Genomic DNA, 20,240 nt, shown 5'->3' with positions numbered 1-20,240 from the left:
ATATTAGATGAGGTTTCTTTTCTAAAAATAGTGGTTTGTAGGATATCCTCCAAATCCCTCCATACCTTGACATCAAGGAAATCAATACTAGTAATATCATAATGATAGGTAATGTGGATGTTTTTATCATTATGATTAATTACCTCCATGAATTCTGATAATTGAATCTGATTCCCCTGCCAGATCAGGAAAATGTCATCGATGTACCGTACCCAAAATGGGATACGGTCCATCCACATCCCCCGATCTGACTGGGTTTTTCTAATCAGCTGCCTAGCACTCTGAAAATGAAAATGGTGAAGGCTTGACTTCTAAAGACCTTCAGAAAGATTTATCAGACTTTGGAGTTGTGGTACATTGTTCTACTGTTCAGAGACACCTGCACAAATATGGCCTTCATGGAAGAGTCATCAGAAGAAAAACACTCTTGCGTCCACACCATAAAATTCAGAGTCAAAAGTATGCAAAAGCACATCTAAACAAGCCTGATGCATTTTGAAGAAAGTTCTGTGGACCAATGAGGTTAAATAGAACTCTTTGGCCACAATGAATCAAAGCTATGTATGGAGAAAAAAAAATAAGAACTTCAGAAACAAGAACATCTAGACAACAATTAAGCATGCGGTGGATGAATCATGCTTTCGGTTTGTGTTGCATCCAATGGCATGAGGAACATTCCACGGGTAGAAGTAAGAAGGGATTCAATGAAATTTCAGGAAGAAGGGATTCAATGAAATTTCAACAGATTCTTGATGCAAACATAACATCATCTGTAAAAAAAAAAAAGCAGCAGTTGAAAAGAGGATAGATTCTACAAATGGATGATCCTAAACACATGTCAAAATCCACAATAGAGTACCTAAAAAGGTGCCAGTTGAAGGTTTTACAATGGCCCTCACAGTCCCCTTATCTGAACATCATTGAAAATTTGTGATTAGACCTCAAAATAGCAGCGCATGCAAGACGACACAGGAATCTCACAGAACTGGAAGAATTTTCCAAGGAATAATGAATGAAAATCCCTCAAACGAAATTTTTTTTACAAGCTTTGTTACTTTCAAAACAGGGTACTGCTAGGCACTTACCATTCAGGGTGCCCAAATGTTTGCATCGGCTCATTTGTTTTTGTAGCTTTTAAAATGTAAATGATGAAAATATATTTTTTCCTAAAATCTTTACCAAACCTTATAATAGAGATTCAAGGAAGGGTAGAGTAGTGTAAAGTTGATAAATACTGAAATCCCATTGTGGGCTTGTTTGGTGCTTCCTTGAACCTCTATTATAAGGTTTGAAAAAGACCAGGGACATGGTAGAAACGTTACCTTATGGAATAGTTTGCATTTCTCTACTGCAGTGAAGCAATTTTCTTTATCTGGATTGAAATAAATCCTTTTTTTGCAAATTATATGAGACTCTGAGTGCAACTGTTTATCCTCTGGATTACGGTCAGTGGAATATTTTCACGTTCAGTCAGCACCTCCATAGCTAGAGTGCACATCTTTCCTTCTTTTTTTCAATTTGTACCTCTAGACCTTTTAGAGATAATCTAATCTTCAACCTGTGTAAAAGGGAAGTGCCCCAGGTTGTACATTTATATATGTATTTGCATGTCAGTCATGAATGTACAATTTTCATAGTCAGGAAAATACAGAAAAGTCTTTAAATGAGAAGGTGTGTCCAAACTTTTGGTCTGTACTAATATATATATACTAGATGTTTCCAGCCAGCTAACGCTCGGCACGCTCATTGCTATCTAATTAACGCTGCTGGTGATTAAACTAAAGTAAATAATGACAACATTCAATAGCGCTTACACAGGTGGTAAATTAACTTAAAATGAAGTTAATAACAATAGTGTGGTGATGTGTTGGGGGGGGGATTATGTGTGGTGATGTGTTGGGGGGGATTATGTGTGGTGATGTGGTGTGGGGCGGGATTGTGTGTGGTAATGGGGTGGGGGGTGGGATTATGTGTGTAATGGGGGCGGGATTATGTGTGGTAATGGGGTGGGGGGTGGGATTATGTGTGTAATGGGGGCGGGATTATGTGTGGTAATGGGGTGGGGGGTGGGATTATGAGTGGTAATGTGGTGGGGGCGGGATTATGTGTGGTAATGTGGTGGGGGGCGGGATTATGTGTGGTAATGTGGTGGGGCGGCAGTATTATGTGTGGTGATGTGGTGGGGGGGCGGAATTACGTGTGGTAATGGGGTGGGGGGGCGGGATTACGTGTGGTGATGGGGTGGGGGGGCGGGATTACGTGTGGTGATGGGGTGGGGGGGCGGGATTACGTGTGGTGATGGGGTGGGGGGGCGGGATTACGTGTGGTGATGGGGTGGGGGCGCGGGATTACGTGTGGTGATGGGGTGGGGGGGCGGGATTACGTGTGGTGATGGGGTGGGGGGGCGGGATTACGTGTGGTGATGGGGTGGGGGGGGCGGTTTTACGTGTGGTGATGGGGTGGGGGGGCGGGATTACGTGTGGTGATGGGGTGGGGGGGCGGGATTACGTGTGGTGATGGGGTGGGGGGGCGGGATTACGTGTGGTGATGGGGTGGGGGGACGGGATTACGTGTGGTGATGGGGTGGGGGGGCGGGATTACGTGTGGTGATGGGGTGGGGGGGCGGGATTACGTGTGGTGATGGGGTGGGGGGCGGGATTACGTGTGGTGATGGGGTGGGGGGGCGGGATTATGTGTGGTAATGTGGTGGGGGCAGGATTATGTGTAGTAATGTGGTGGTGTGGCGGGTTTATGTGTGGTAATGGGGTGGGGGGCAGGATTATGTGTGGTGATGTGGTGGCGGGGCGGGATTATGTGTGGTGATGTGGTGGGGCGGGATTATTTGTGGTGATGTAGGGGGGGCGGGATTATGTGTGGTGATGTGGAGGGGGGGCGGGATTATGTGGTAATGTGGTGGGGAGCAGGATTATGTGTGGTGATGTGGTGGGGGGCGGGATTGTTTGTGGTGATGTTGTGGGGGGCGGGATTATTTGTGGTGATGTGGAGGGGGGGCGGGATTGTTTGGTAATGTGGTGGGGGCGGGATTATGTGTGGTAATGTGGTGGGGGGCGGGATTATGTGTGGTAATGTGGTGGGGGGCGGGATTATCTGTAGTAATGTGGCGGGGGGGCAGGATTATGTGTGGTAATGTGGTGGGGGGGCGGGATGTGTGGTAATGTGGTGGGGGGCGGGATTATCTGTGGTAATGTGTTGGGGACGGGATTATGTGTAGTAATGTAGTGGGGTGGCGGGATTATGCGTGGTGATGTGGTGGGGGGGCGGGATTATGTGTGGTAATGTGGTGGGGGGGCGGGATTATCTGTAGCAATGTGGTGGGGGGGCAGGATTATGTGTGGTGATGTGGTGGGGGGGCGGGATTATGTGTGGTGATGTGTTGGGGGGGCGGGATTGTGTAGTGATGTGTTGGGGGGCGGGATTATGTATGGTGATGTGTTGAAGGGGTGGGATTATGTGTGGTGATGTGGTGGGGGGCGGGATTATTTGTGGTGATGTGGTGGGGGGCGGGATTTGTGGGGGGCGGGATTGTGTGGTGATGTGGTGCAGATTGTGTGTGGTAATGTGGTGGGGGTGAGATTGTGTGTGGTAATGGGGTGGGGGGCAGAATTATGTGTGGTGATGTGGTGTACAGACTAAAAGTTTGGACACACCTTCTCATTTAAAGATTTTTCTATTTTCATGACTATGAAAAGTGTACATTCACAATGAGGGCATCAAAACTAAGAATTGACACGTGTGGAATTATATACTTTAAACAAAAAGTGTGAAAAAACTGAAACTATGTCATATACTCTAGGTTCTTCAAAGCAGCCACTTTTCACTTTGATGACTGCTTTGCACCCTCTTGGCATTCTCTTGATGAGCTTCAAGAGGCAGTCACTGGGAATGCCAACAATCAAACAAACAAACAATTGTTTCTTCCAACAATCTTGAAGGAGTTCCCAGTGATGCTTAGCACTTGGTGGCCCTTTTGCCTTCACTCTGCGGTCCAGCTCACCCCAAACCATCTCGATTGGGTTCAGGTCTGGTGACTGTGGAGGCCAGGTCATCTGGCGTAGCACCCCATCACTCTCCTTCTTGGTCAAATAGCCCCAACACAGCCTGGAGGTGTGTTTGGGGTCATTGTCCTGTTGAAAAATAAATGATGGTCCAACTAAACGCAAACCGGATGGAATAGCATGCCGCTGTAAGATGCTGTGGTAGCCATGCTGGTTCAGTATGCCTTCAATTTTGAATAAATCCCCAACAGTGTCACCAGTAAAGCACCCCCACACCATCACACCTCCTCCTCTATGCTTCACGGTGGGAACCAGGCATGTAGAGTCCAAAATATTGTCCCCCACATGTAGCAATGTCCCCTCCATATGCCACGTAGATATGCCCAGCACAGAAAAGTCTGGGCATGTCAATAGAAGATGGACAGATGTCCATCTGTTGTATGTGGCTATATGCCAACATGGTTAATTACCATGTCAGGAGACGGCCACAGTGCTAGGACAAAAGGATCAAAGAGATCCTTTGTTCTGGCTGCAGCCACTGCCTGAAGGGGTCCAGGCGCCAGCGCTGATAAAATCATATCGGTGTGGGAGCCTGGCACTTCAAAGTACCCAGCCGCCAGGTCGCACATGAGTGCGTGCAGGGACGCGCATGCTATATGCCATTTTGTATGCCGACACTCGCACCCTGTATGCACACATGCAGGGGGCAGTGGCCACATCCAGCGGCAGCGCTCTGTCTCTCTTCCTGCTTCCCGCCGGTAAAGCCCCTCTTCCTTTCCCTACGTGTCCCTGTATGCCCCTCCACTGTTTCCCCCTCCACAGTCCCGCACTCTGCAGCCTTCTCCCTGTCTACATGCAGCTCCTGCTCACTGTAGATGTACACCTGATCCACGTGGGAGTCATAAATACCTTTTACTGATACACGGTTTTGTCTCAGTCACCGTTTGTAGAGCATAGTGTAAAGGAATCGTAGTAACAGGTGAGGTATTACCCGAATATTGATTATTAATAGTCAAGCCGGAGATTAATAATTAATATACGGTATATAGCCCTCTAATAACTTGCTTAACTGTTCACAATAGTAAATTTGTCCAAGGGTGCCCAAACTTTTACATGCCACTTTAGATTTGTTCTTAAGAACACATGGAGCAACTAGAGCAGCCAGTGCATGTCCTAGCATCCATACATGTGTACAGGAAGGGACAGGGGGAGTCCAGAGAGATAGCTGTGGGCTGCAGTAGCATTTGGCCAATAGCCATTTTTCTTGTATGACCGGCCTTGTATTATACAGCCAGTCTAAGCTAGCTCCAATCTTGCAGCTTTTTAACCATCTTCAATAGCAAGTATGTAGTTAAACAGTGTGTGTTTTGCATTAATGGGCTGCCATGGTAGCCGGGCCCTAATAGAGGTCCCCCATGTTTGCCATTTTACAACTCCCATGAAGCATTGACACAGGCAGGGGCTTCATAATTCATCAGTAAAATGAAAATGCAGCACAATACAGGATTAAGGCAATGTATTCTGGAAGAGATGAAGGTTACAACTGTAAAAGTATGAAGTATTCAAATATTATGCCATTTCTCTCATAGTGAAAAATGTTGAAATTGTGTTTTTTTTCCATTTTATGGAAATTTTAAAGAAATTAAATAGTGCCACTCGAAACTGCAACTGGACACCAGCAAATTTGATGAATTTGACAGGGAATGTGGCCCCGCCCCTCCCACTTCTCAAAGCTCAACCCAGTTTGGTGTTGTGATCCAAAATGGCGTGAAAAAAACTAAAGTCGCAAAATGTTTGCACAACTCTGCACTGTGCAAGAAAATTGCAACATTTCAAAGCTTTTAAGCTAATGTGGATGAATTTGATGAATCGACCCCCTAGTCTTTATAGTTTTCATATATCGTCAAGAATTTTAAAAAATGATGGCTCTTGAAAGATGGCTGTGATAGGAAGGGGACAAAGGGATTGTCTTGCGATATATTGATGTGGGTGTGCAACACTTGGTACTACCACCGATCAGTAGTTTTCAGCTTCCATTGGATGTAAAGAGTGAATGGATTAGGAACCGCACAACTCTATTGTTTAGTTGAGGATAGGTCTTCAATATTATAAGACATAACAGACCCCTTAAAAATTGCTCCCGTTAAAGGGAACCTGTCAGCAGGACTGTGCACAGTAACCTACAGACAGTGTAAGATCAGCGCCGTTATACGGATTACAATGATACCTGTGATGAAATCCGTCTTGTGGTTATTGTTTAATCTGTATTGTCAGTTTTGAGTTAATGATATGCTTGTGCTCCGGGGCGGCCTGTGAGGGGGCTTCATGTAGTGCTCTGATTAGGGATTCATAATGCAGACTGCTGATAGATCACTGATCCCTCACTGACCTGCCCCCTAGTTTATATACTTAATATCTGTACATAGTGAAAAAAAAACCTGCATGCAGGTGCTGGCCGTGGCATCTGCACTGCAGCATAATCACATGCTTACTGTCCTGATAATAACTGTACTTGATGTTATTTAGATAGTAGAAAATAAAAAAATCCATTTTAACCCCTTTACCCCCAAAAGTGGTTTGCACCTTAATGACCAGACCGATTTTTACAATTCTGACCACTATCACTTTATGTGGTTATAGCTCTAGAACCTTTCAACAAATCCTGGTGATTCTGAAACTGTTTTTTAGTGACATATTGTACTTCATGTTAGTGGTAAAATTTCTTTGATATGCGTCATGTTTATTTGTAAAAAAAAACAAAACAAAAAAAAAAGAAATTTGGCAAAAATTTTGAAAATGTCACAATTTTCCAACTTTACATCAGCACAATTTTGGAACAATTTTTTTTGTTAGGAAGTTATAAGGGATAAAAGTGGAACAGTGATTTCTCATTTTTACACCATTTTTTATGGACCACATCACATTTGAAGTCACTTTGAGGGGTCTATAAGATAAAAGATACCAAAAAGTGACACCATTCTAAAAACTGCTCCCCTCAAGGTGCTCAAAATCACATTCAAGAAGTTTATTAACCCTTCATGAGCTTCACACGAATTTTTGGAATGTGGAAAAAAAAATGAACAATTAACTCTTTTTCACAAAAAATTACTTCAGATCCAATTTTTTTTTATTTTGACAAGGGTAATATGAAAAAATGGCCCCCGAAATTTGTTGTGTAATTTCTCCAGAGCATGCCGATACCCCATATGAGGGAGAATACCACTGTTTGGGTGCATGGCAGAGATCGGAAGGGGAAGGAGCGCCATTTGACTTTTTGAATGCAAAATTTCCTGGAACAATTGGAGGACGCCATGTCGCATTTAGAGAGCTTCTGATGTGCCTAATCAGTGAAAATCCCCCACAAGTGACACCATTTTGGAAATTAGAGCCCTCAGGGAACTAATCTAGATGTCTGGTGAGTACACTGAACCCTCTGGTGCTCCATAGAAATTTATAACATTGAGCTGTAAAAATTATAAATAAATAAAAAAATTCCCCACAAATATGTTTTCAGCACAAAATATTGCACCATACAATTTGTTGTGCAATTTCTCCTGAGTACGCTGATACTTCATATGAGGGAGAAAACCACTGTTTCGGCGCATGGCAGAGCTCAGAATGGAAGGAGTGCCATTTGACTTTTTGAATGCAAAATTTCCTGGAATCACTAGCAGATGTCATGTCCCATTTGGAGAGCCCCTGATGCACCTAAAATGTAGAAACCTCCCACAAGTGACAGAAAATGCCCAAAGGTGACACCATTCTAAAAACTATACCCATCAAGGTGCTCAAGACCACATTCAAGAAGTTTATCAACCCTTCAGGTGTTTCACAGGAATTTTTGCAATGTGGAAGGAAAAACATTTAAATTTAGACCCAATTTAGTTTATTTTCATAAAAGTAACAGGGAAAATGGCACCAAAATTTGTTGTGCAATTCCTCCTGAGCATGCCTTACCCCATATGTGGGGGAAAACTACTGTTTGGGTGCACAGCAGGGCTCAGAAGGGAAGGAGCATCGCATGACTTTTTGACAACTAAATTGGCTGGAATCATTAGTGAGCAATGTCCCATTTGGAGAGCTCCTCCAAACAGTGGAAACCTGCCCCCCAAGTGACCACGTTTTGGAAACTAGACCCATATCAAGGAATGCATTTAGATGTGTGGTGAACACCCTGAACCCCCAGGTGCTTCACAGAAGTTTATAATGTTGAGCCGTGAAAATACAAAAATAACATCTTCCCCACAAAAAAGTTATTTTAGCCCCAAATGTTACATTTTCACAAGCGTAATAGGAGAAATTGCACCATACAATGTGTTGTGCAATTTCTCCTGAGTACACCGATAACCCATATGTGGGGGAATACTACTTCACAGTGCAAAGCTCAGGAGGGAAGAGGCACCATATTGGAGTTCAGATTTTGCTGGAAAGGTTTGAGGGTGCCATGTCACATTGGCAGAGCCCCTGAGGTGCCAGAACAACAAAAAACACCACCATATGTGAACTCATTTTACAAATTAGACTCCCCAATAAATTCATCTAGGGGTGAAGTGATCATATTGACACCACATGTGTGAATTTAAATTTTTCTAAGGGCTACTAGGAATTTTTTTAACAACAAACTGAGAAATGCAATCGTAAGTTAGACGGGCACTCATCGTTTCAGAAATGCCAAACTTGGAAACAATATGTGTTTTAGGTACACTGAGGCTCAGAAGGGAGGGGGGAATTTGTATTTGAGAGAGGAGAATTTGCTGAATTTCTTTTGGTTGGCAAGGAACCATTTTGCTTTTCCAGAGCCTTTGTGCTACCAGTAACATGGAAGCTCCCTATATTTTTGTTAACAGATGACAGGCCTGAGTAAAAACTTGCTTTTTTGTGGATTGAGTTGAAGCTTTTATTCGGAACATTTAACATAACGTTTTTGATCACATTTATCCGGCGCTATAAGCTGAGTAGTTACTTTAGGGTTTCCGTGTAAATCTCTCAGTGACGTGATTCAGATGACACCCCCGAGGGATCCATTCACTATAATGAGGCAGCAGAGTTACTCCTTCTGGCCTCTGTTCCGCAGATTCCTTATTTTCAGAAGTTACAAAACTGTGGCCGACAGCACTTTTAAGCAATCCTAAAAAGACGGACACCGCCAGATCACAGGTCCTGTGGCGTCCACAGTGCCTCTATCTGGCTCAATATAAGGAATCTTCCACCAGAGGTTCCGTCTGAATTACGTATTTCAGAGATTTACACGTAAACCTCGGTGCAAGCGCTCAGCGCAAGATAAATGTGCGCCAAGCCTTACTGCGATCTTTAGGAGGCAGAATGAAAAAATCAACAGCAGGTGAAGAATTGGTTTTATTTATTTTTTACACCGTTCATCATGCAGTATAAGTGATTATGCGACTTTATTCTTCAGGTCGGTGCGATTACAGCGATACCAGATTTATATCAGGTTTTTATGTTTGGCTGCTGTCACAAACCAAAAGACGCTTTTTATTGCAAAAAATAGTTTTTGCATCACCAAATTTTGAGAGCTATAATTTTTCCACATTTCTTCCGACTGAGTCATGGTATGGCTTGTCTTTTGTGGGATGAGTTTATGTTTTTATTTGTACCATTTTCGAGCACATGATATTTTTTTATTGCTTTCTATTCCGATTTTTGGGAGTCATAATGAACAAAATCCAGCAATTCATGAATTTCTTTTGAGGGGGGTTTATGCCGATCCGAGTGTAGTAAAATTGATAAAGCAGTTTTATTCTTTCGGCTCAGTACGATTACAGCGATACCATATTTATAGATTTTTTTTATGTTTTGGCGCTTTTACACAAAAACTATTTTATAGAAAAAATAATTATTTTTGTATCACTTTATTCTGAGAGCTATAACCTTTTTATTTTTCGACTGATGGAGCTGTATGGTGGCTTTTTTTTGCGGGACAAGGTGACGTTTTCAGAGGTACCAGGTTTATTTATATCCGTCTTTTTGATTGCGTTTTATTCCACTTTTTGTTCAGCGGTATAATGATAAAGCATTGTTTTTTTCCTTGTTTTATTTTTGTTATGGTGTTAACTAAAGGGGATAACTAGTGAGACAGTTTTATAGGTCGGGTCGTTGTGGACGTATTTTTGTATTTTTTAATTTTTATTTTTTTTTAAAAAGAAATTTTACAATTATTTAAAAATATTTTTTGTTACTTTGTCCCACTATTGGACTATCATTTTTTGCAGGCTGATTGCTTCTACAGCATGGGGATACAGCAGGATCCTCATGCTGTAGAAAATGTCAGTGCTGCACTGACATGGAAAGTTGCTGATCATGCACTGCGCATGATCATCAACTTTCCTAGCTCTGGTGACCCGGCCGTCACCATGGCAACGATCGGGACCCCGTCTCACACAGCGGGGTCTCCGATATAAAGGCAGAGGGGCTGTCAGCCCTCTGCCGGCTCCTGGAATGCTGCAATCACTTTCGATGTCCTTGGGGTGAGCCAGACTTGTGCAAGTCCACAATTCTCTTCCTGATTTCTTGAGACTTTCACATGATGCTACAAAGAAACAATGTGTTTCAGGTGTGCATTAAAATACATCCACAAATGTGTCTCTAATTAACTCAGACGTTGCAAAAATCAGAAGCTTCCAAACATATGACATCATCATTATGTTCAGTCCAGAATTGTTTAACTCCTTTCTGACCACGGACGGGATAGTACGTCCGAGGTCAGAACCCGGCGGTGAGCCCACATCAAAGCCGGGACATGTCAGCTGTTTTGTACAGATGACATGCGCCCACAATAGCGACGGGTGGAATAGCGATCCACCCGCCGCTATGATCACGCCGTCACGTCTATTGAAGACCTCTATGGTTGTTGATGCCGGATTGCTGTGAGCGCCACCCTGTGGTCGGCGCTCATAGCAATGCTGCAATTCTACTACATAGGAGCGATCTGAGCATCGCTTCTATGTAGCAGAGCCGATCAGGCTATTCCAGTTTCTAGCCTCCCATGGAGGCTATTGAAGCATGGCAAAAGTAAAAAAAAAAATGTTTTAAAAAATATAGAAAAAATGAAAAAATATATAAAAGTTTAAAATCACCCCCCTTTCGCCCCATTCAAAATAAAACAGTAAAAAAAAAAATCAAACCTACACATATTTGGTATCGCCGCATTCAGAATCGCCCGATCTACCAATAAAAAAAAAAAAATAACCTGATCGCTAAATGGCGTAGTGAGAAAAAAATTTGAAATGCTAGATTTACGTTTTCTTGGTCGCCACGACATTGCATTGAAATGCAATAATAGGCGATCAAAAGAACGTATCTGCACCAAAATGGTATAATTAAAAACGTCAGCTCGGCACGCAAAAAATAAGCCCTCACCCAACCCCAGACCACGAAAAATGGAGACGCTACGGGTATTGGAAAATTGCGCAATTTTTTATTTATTTTTTTTAGCAAAGTTTGGAAGTTTTTTTTACCACTTAGATAAAAAATAATCTAGACATGTTTGGTGTCTATAAACTCGTAATGACCTGGAGAATCATAATAGCAGGTCAGTTTTAGCATTTAGTGAACCTAGCAAAAAAGCCAAACAAAAAATTGGGATTGCACTTTTTTGTGCAATTTCACCGCACTTGAAATTTTTTTCCAGTTTTCTAATACACGACATGCTAAAACCAACGATGTCGTTCAAAAGTAAAACTTGTCCCGCATAAAGTAAGCCCTCACATGGCCATATTGACGGAAAAATAAAAAAGTTATGGCTCTGGGAAGGAAGGGAGCGAAAAACGAAGATGCATACCCGAAAAAAGATGGGGTCATGAAGGGATTAAAGGCATAGTAATCTTGGTGTATGTAAATTTTTGACTTTGCAGTAAGTAATAAAAATGTCTTAAAACATTCTCTCTCTCTGATTATTCTGGCATTTGGCAAATACAGGTCCTTCTCAAAAAATTAGCATATAGTGTTAAATTTCATTATTTACCATAATGTAATGATTACAATTAAACTTTCATATACTATAGATTCATTATCCACCAACTGAAATTTGTCAGGTCTTTTATTGTTTTAATACTGATGATTTTGGCATACAACTCCTGATAACCCAAAAAACCTGTCTCAATAAATTAGCATATCAAGAAAAGGTTCTCTAAACGACCTATTACCCTAATCTTCTGAATCAACTAATTAACTCTAAACACATGCAAAAGATACCTGAGGCTTTTAAAAACTCCCGGCCTGGTTCATTACTCAAAACCCCCATCATGGGTAAGACTAGCGACCTGACAGATGTCAAGAAGGCCATCATTGACACACTCAAGCAAGAGGGTAAGACCCAGAAAGAAATTTCTCAACAAATAGGCTGTTCCCAGAGTGCTGTATCAAGGCACCTCAATGGTAAGTCTGTTGGAAGGAAACAATGTGGCAGAAAACGCTGTACAACGAGAAGAGGTGACCGGAACCTGAGGAAGCAGTGGACTGAGTCAGGTGTGGAAACATCCAGAGCCACTGTGCACAGGCGTGTGCAGGAAATGGGCTACAGGTGCCGCATTCCCCAGGTAAAGCCACTTTTGAACCATAAACAGCGGCAGAAGCGCCTGACCTGGGCTACAGAGAAGCAGCACTGGACTGTTGCTAAGTGGTCCCAAGTACTTTTTTCTGATGAAAGAAAATTTTGCATGTCATTCGGAAATCAAGGTGCCCGAGTCTGGAGGAAGACTGGGGAGAAGGAAATGCCAAAATGCCTGAAGTCCAGTGTCAAGTACCCACAGTCAGTGATGGTGTGGGGTGCCATGTCAGCTGCTGGTGTTGGTCCACTGTGTTTCATCAAGGGCAGGGTCAATGCAGCTAGCTATCAGGAGATTTTGGAGCACTTCATGCTTCCATCGGCTGAAATGCTTTATGGAGATGAAGATTTCATTTTTCAGCACGACCTGGCACCTGCTCACAGTGCCAAAACCACTGGTAAATGGTTTACTGACCATGGTATTACTGTGCTCAATTGGCCTGCCAACTCTCCTGACCTGAACCCCATAGAGAATCTGTGGGATATTGTGAAGAGAAAGTTGAGAGACGCAAGACCCAACACTCTGGATGAGCTTAAGGCCGCTATTGAAGCATCCTGGGCCTCCATAACATCTCAGCAGTGTCACAGGCTGATTGCCTCCATGCCACGCCGCATTGAAGCAGTCATTTCTGCCAAAGGATTCCCGACCAAGTATTGAGTGCATAACTGAACATTATTATTTGATGGTTTTTTTGTTTGGTATTAAAAAACACTTTTATTTGATTGGTCGGGTGAAATATGCTAATTTATTGAGACAGGTTTTTTGGGTTATCAGGAGTTGTATGCCAAAATCATCAGTATTAAAACAATAAAAGACCTGACAAATTTCAGTTGGTGGATAATGAATCTATAGTATATGAAAGTTTAATTGTAATCATTACATTATGGTAAATAATGAAATTTAACACTATATGCTAATTTTTTGAGAAGGACCTGTACTAATAATTATGGGAATCCTAATTGACCTAAAAGGGTCAGGCTTCTTCTGGTTTCATGTCAGATATTGAGAAAACCATTCATATGTGTCTTATTATATAGTGTATGTAAACTTCTGGTTTCAACTGTATACACTATGTTCCAAATTATTATGCAAATGACATTTTTCTCGGATTTTCCTAAATGGTCGGTGCAAATGACAGTCAGTCTAATAAAAGTCATCACCCGTTAGAGTATACATCAAATTTTATTGAAGAAACCTCCCAATGATAACAGTATAATCTCCAAAATGAATAAAAACTCAAAATGCACTGTTCCAAATTATTATGCACAGCAGAATTTCTAAACATTTGATATGTTTTAAAGAACTGAAAATGCTCATTTGTGGAATTTGCAGCATTAGGAGGTCACATTCACTGAACAAAAAAGCTATTTAACTCCAAAACATCCTAACAGGCCAAGTTACATGTTAACATAGGACCCCTTCTTTGATATCACCTTCGCAATTCTTGCATCCATTGAACTTGTGAGTTTTTGGAGAGTTTCTGCTTGTATTTCTTTGCATGAAGTCAGAATAGCCTCCCAGAGCTGCTGTTTTGATGTGAACTGCCTCCCACCCTCATAGATCTTTTGCTTGATGATACTCCAAAGGTTCTCTATAGGGTTGAGGTCAGGGGAAGATGGTGGCCACACCATGAGTTTATCTCCTTTTATGCCCATAGCAGCCAATTACTCAGAGGTATTCATTGTCATGCATGAAGATGATTTTTCTCCTGAAGGCACGTTTCTGCTTTTTAGACCATGGAAGAAAGTTGTCAGTCAGAAACTCTATTTACTTTGCAGAGGTCATTTTCACACCTTCAGGAACCTTAAAGGGCCCTACCAGCTGGTTCCCCATGATTCCAGCCCAAAACATGACTCCTCCACCTCCTTGCTGACGTCGCAGCCTTGTTGGGACATGGTGGCCATCCACCAACCATCCACTACACCATCCATCTGGACCGTCCAGGGTTGCTCGACACTCATCAGTAAACAAGACTGTTTGAAAATTAGTCTTCATGTATGTCTGGGCCCACTGCAACCGTTTCTGCTTGTGAACACTGTTTAGGAGTGGCCGAATAGTAGGTTTATGCAACACAGCAAGCCTTTGAAAGATCCTACACCTTGAGGTTTGAGGGACTCCAGACGCACCAGCAGCTTCAAATAACTGTTTGCTGCTTTGTAATGGTATTTTGGCAGCTGCTCTCTTAATCAAATGAATTTGTCTCGCAGAAACCTTCCTCATTATGCCTTTATTTGCATGAACTCTGTCTGTGCTCTGTTTCCGTCACAAATCTCATCAGAGTATGATGATCACTCTTAAGTTTTCATGAAATATCTAATTTTTTCATACCTTGTCCAAGGCATTGCACTATTTAACGCTTTTCAGCAGCAGAGAGATCCTTTTTATTTCTCATATTGCTTGAAACCTGTGACCTGCTTAATAATGTGGAACATCATTTTTAAGTAGTTTTCCTTTAATTAGAATCACCTGGAAAACTAATTATCACATGTGTTTAAGATTGATTTCAGTGATTCATTGAGCCCTGAGACACAATACCATCCATAAGTTTATTTGAAAAACAAAACAATTAAATCTTTATGACACTTACCGTATTTTCCGGCGTATAAGACGACTTTTTAACCCCTCAAAATCTTCTTAAAAGTCGGGGGTCGTCTTATACGCCGGGTACAGATAAAATGTGCATATGGTGGGGGGGGGGGGGGGGGGAGTGGTCCCGATGACTAAGACAGGGTGCGTCTCACAGTAAAGTGTGAGTGAAGTATATCCCCCTATTACCTCATTGCGGCAGCTTGGGGGTCTCTGTGCTGGGAGCGGCAGCTCCTCTTCGTGCCGTGGGTGCTCTGTGCTGTGGGGCGGCGGCGCATTTTCGTGCCGTGGGTGCTGTGGGGCAGCGGCGGCGACGCATCTTCTTGCAGCGTCGGGGCTTCTCCGGCATCTCCTCCAGGCCCGGAGGCACCACCAGCCCCATTGCTTTGATGCGGTGGCCTCCGGGAAAATGGCCGCTGCTCAGATTCAGATCTCGTCTCCCGAGGTCTCGGGAGACGAGATCTGAATCTGAGGATGCGCCGCCCCCAGCGGCCATTTTCCCGGAGGCCACCGCATCACAGCAATGGGGCTGCCGGACTGCCTCCGGGCCTGGAGGAGATGCCGGAGAAGCCCCGACACTGCAAGAAGATGCGCCGCCGCCTCCCCACAGCACCCACGGCACAAAGCACCCACGGCACAGAGCACCCACGACACAGAGCACCCACGGCACGAAGAGGAGCTGCCGCTCCCAGCACAGAGACCCCCACGCTGCCACATTGAGGTAATAGGGGGATATACTCCACTCACACTTTACTGTGAGACGCCCCCTGTCTTAGTCATCGGGACCACTCCCCACGCCAAAAGGCACATATTCACCGGCCCTATAAGATGACATACGGCGTATAAGAAGACCCCCGACTTTTAAGAAGATTTTATATTTTAACTGGAAAAGTTGGGGGGTCGTCTTATACGCCCAGTCGTCTTATATGCCGGAAAATACGGTAAATCCAATTTGCATAATAATTTGGAACACAGTGTATATATATATATATATATATATATATATATATATATATATATATATATATATATATATATATATATATATATATATACACACATCTCCTTAGCCATATAGTTTTTGGCTTTGTATTATAAAAGTTACATTAGATCTTCGAAACTTTACAAAGGCACAGGAAATCTCCTCCTACCAGATAACATGTGAGTCTTCCGATTTTCCATAATAATTTCCTTGTACAGATCCTTGTGTCCTTCTATGTAGTGCCACTCTTCCATGGAGAAATAGACGGTGATGTCCTCACACCTTACTGGAACCTGACACACAGATAAAAATTCATTGTGTCACAGTGCAGATTTAGCAGAGACCTTGCAGTTATTGGTGTATTTACAAAAAATTCTAAAGGTTTATTCAATGTCTCCATTATGTCCCGGTCTTATAAATTGATTCCAGGTGCTTCATATAGGTCTTCAATACCAGATCAATGGGGATAATATGTACGGTGTGCTGAGGATCTGCTGTTTGTAGTGTCCACAGTGGCTGGTTGTACACAGCATACAGAGCCGGATAAGCACAACTAGGCATTGTATGTAGTGGCCACCCTAGGCTGCTGGAGCTGAACTCCCATTAAAGTGATAAAAAAATAATCATACTGTACAACGCAAAGCTATTGTAGAACCAGAAAGACCCTATATGTTTTCTCAGTAGTTGTCACTAATTACCACTTTCACACAATTTTGCATCTGACAAGGATTGCATAACAAACTCTGCAACTGAAATGCTTACTCTGGTAAGACCCTTATGTAAAAAAAAAAAACAAAAAAAAAACGTAAAAACTAAATAGCAGTTGTGTGCAAAGTTTTTAAAGGGAATCTGTCAGCTTGTTCCCATTATGTAATCCGAGAGCAGCATGATGTGGGGATAGAGAGCCTGATTCCAGTGATATATCACTTACAGGGCTGTTTGCTGTAGGGTCAATGAAATCACTGTTTTATAAGCAGGAGATTAGCATTACAGAACAAAATGACTTTGTGCCTCCTAGTCCAACCCCACCCTCACCACTGATTGGTACACTGTGTATTGGGAGAAAGCTGCCAATCAGTGGTGTAGGAGGAGTTATACAGGACTCAGCATTCTGAGCACCTCTAGATCTGTAGCAGAGTAAAGGTACCTTCACACTAAGCGACGCTGCAGCGATACAGACAACGATGCCGATCGCTGCAGCGTCGCTGTTTAGTCGTTGTGTGGTCGCTGGAGAGCTGTCACACAGATGGCTCTCCAGCGACCAACGATGCCGAAGTCCCCTGGTAACCAGGGTAAACATCGGGTTACTAAGCGCAGGGCTGCGCTTAGTAACCTGATGTTTACCCTGGTTACCATTGTAAAAGTAAAAAAAAAACACTCACATTCCGGTGCCCGGCGTCCGCTTCCCTGCACTCCTCCTGCATCCTGTGTCAGCGCCGAACATCTCCGGCATCTCCCACAGAGCACAGCGGTGACGTCACCGCTCTGCTTTACGGCCGGCACTTACACAGGATGCAGGAGGAGTGCAGGGAAGCGGACGCCGGGCACCAGAATGTGAGTATGTGGGTTTTTTTTACATTTACAATGGTAACCAGGGTAAACATCGGGTTACTAAGCGCGGCCCTGCGCTTAGTAACCCGATGTTTACCCTGGTTACCAGTGAAGACATCGCTGGATCCATGTCACACACACCGATCCAGCGATGTCAGCGGGAGATCCAGCAACGAAATAAAGTTCTGGACTTTCAGCAACGACCAGCGATCTCACAGCGGGATCCTGATCGCTGCTGCGTGTCAAACACAACGATATCGCTAGCCAGGACGCTGCAACGTCACGGATCGCTATCGTTATCGTTGTAAAGTCGCTTAGTGTGAAGGTACCTTAACAAGGATTGTGTCACAACTGCTGCTTCCAGTAAAATCACACACACTGCTGGAATCAGGGTCTCTTGCCCTTAGTTAGAAGGTTAACACTTGATCAGCAATTTCTATTTTTTCCCACAAAAGTGACACCATTCTAAAATCTGCACCCCTCAAAACCATATTCAATTTAACCCTTCATGTGCTTCAACAGCAACTAAAGCAATGTGGAAGAAAAAAAATAACATTTTACTTTTTTCACAACAATTTTTAGCCCCAATTTTTTTATTTTCACAACAGTAACTGAAGAAAATGGACCTGAATATTTGTTGTGCAATTTCTCTTGAGTGTGCAGATACCCAATATGTGAGGGAAAACTACTGTTTGGGCGCATGGCAGAGCTCGCAAGGAAAGGAGCTCCATTTGACTTTTTGAATGCAAAAATGTCTGGAATCGAGAGTGGACATGTCACGTTTGCAGAGCCCCTGATGTGCCTAAACAGTGGAAATCCCACACAAGTGACCCCATTTTGGAACTTAAACCCCTGAAGTAATGTATCTAGATGTGTGGTGAGTACCCTGAACCACAATGTGCTTCACAGAAGTATAATGTAGAGCCGTGAAAATATAAAGATCATATTCTCCCTCAAAATTGTACTTTTAGCCTCAAAGTGTCTATTTTCACAAAGGTAACAGAAGAAAATGGTTGTGCAATTTCTCCTGAGAAGGCCAATACCCTTTATGTGGGGGAATATAATTGTTTGGGTGCATGGTAGAGCTTAGAAAGGAAGGAAAGACGATTTGGAACACAAACTTCAATGCAATCGTCTGCGAGCGTCATGTCCCGTTTGGAGAGCCCCTCATGTGCCTAAACAGTGGAAACCCCCCATAAGTAAGCCCATTTGGTAACTGCACCCCTCAATGATTTTATCCAGGGGTATAGTGAGCATTTTGAACCCATAGGTACTACACAGACTTTGATAATATTAGGTGGTCATATGTAAACTTTTCTTTTTTTTCACAAAAATGTTGTTTAAGGAAGGACATTATTTGGGTTTTGGAGCACAGATTTTGCTAAAATAATTTGTGGGTGACATTTACCCCTACTTCCTGTGACAACCTCCCGGCAGCCTTTTGGAGGAATATGGGTGGTATAAGCGACTGGAAGGATGCCCAGGAAGAACTGCCCATCTTAATTGCTACTGTAAGTGATTGAAAGGGAGATTTAAAGGGTTAACAGCAACTTTCAGAGCTAGTTCCGATCGCTGAATTCCAATCAATGCTGTTAGAGGCAGATGCCAGCTGTTTAACACTGCCAGCATCTGCCCTGTGTGGAGTGGACTTGGCTCTGGAGCCCATTCTACACACCCTGATGGGTCCTGACAGCCTTATCTGTCTTGAGACTTGTGGGGTTAATAATGTATGCAGCTTGTATTTTCAAATATGGTGATATATCCACTTTAAGATATAAATCTAAAGGCACTAGTGAAAATGGACACATTGTCTCTTCCCTATATTTATTGAAATGTATGTGATATAATCCCTTGTAAAGCCACATGTGCATGAATAGGTTCTGAGGTGCCCAGCAGTGGTCGCTAAAGAATGAACAAAGCTAGGCTTTGCAGCTTCTTTAAAAGTATTAGTCCATGAGCCAAGAACCAAATTTGACGATATCGGTACCAAGCGGAGTGACTAATTCTCTTTGGTATTTTTAGGTAGATGCATGTCTGTAGTTTATTTTTTGATATGATAGCCCTTACATATACGTAGCTTATTAACCCCTTCAGCCCTAGGCCTATTTGTACCCAAGTGCCTAAGCCAATCTGACCTGTGCCACTTCATGGGCTAATAACTTTGGAACGCTTTCACCTATCCAAGCCATTCTGAGATTGTTTTCTCGTGACATATTGTACTTCACGTCAGTGCTAAATGGGAGTCAATATATTTTACCTTTCTATATAAAAAAATGCTAAATATTCGGAAATTTTGGAAAAATCGGCAATTTTTTAACTTTGAAATTCTCTGCTTTTTACAAAAATACTGATACCCCCCATAATAGTTATTAATTTACACTCCCCACATGTTTACTTCATATTGGCATCATTTTGAAAATGAAACCTTATTGTTTTACGACGTAATAGGGCTTATAGTTTTATGCGCAATTTTTCACATTTACAGCAAAACCCACTTTTCAAAGGACCAAGTCACTTCTGAAGTCACTTTAAGGGGCTTAC

General features: G+C 42.8%; 1 protein-coding gene across 3 annotated transcripts in view; it reads right to left on the bottom strand.

The window, feature by feature from the left end:
* LOC143767153 (uncharacterized) overlaps positions 1 to 20,240 on the bottom strand; it is a 132,810-nt gene that overhangs the window by 82,169 nt on the left and 30,401 nt on the right. For all 3 annotated transcript variants that reach the window (XM_077255201.1, XM_077255200.1, XM_077255202.1), the window contains one exon: positions 16,318 to 16,441. In XM_077255201.1, the coding sequence (XP_077111316.1) occupies positions 16,318 to 16,441 (124 nt within the window). The remainder of the gene's footprint in view (positions 1 to 16,317; positions 16,442 to 20,240) is intronic.

This window comes from Ranitomeya variabilis, chromosome 4 (genome assembly GCF_051348905.1).
Source record: "Ranitomeya variabilis isolate aRanVar5 chromosome 4, aRanVar5.hap1, whole genome shotgun sequence".
Taxonomy (NCBI): Eukaryota; Metazoa; Chordata; class Amphibia; order Anura; family Dendrobatidae; genus Ranitomeya; species Ranitomeya variabilis.
The sequence above is the reverse complement of the archived record's forward strand: the minus strand, read 5'-3'. Positions and strand labels throughout refer to the sequence as shown.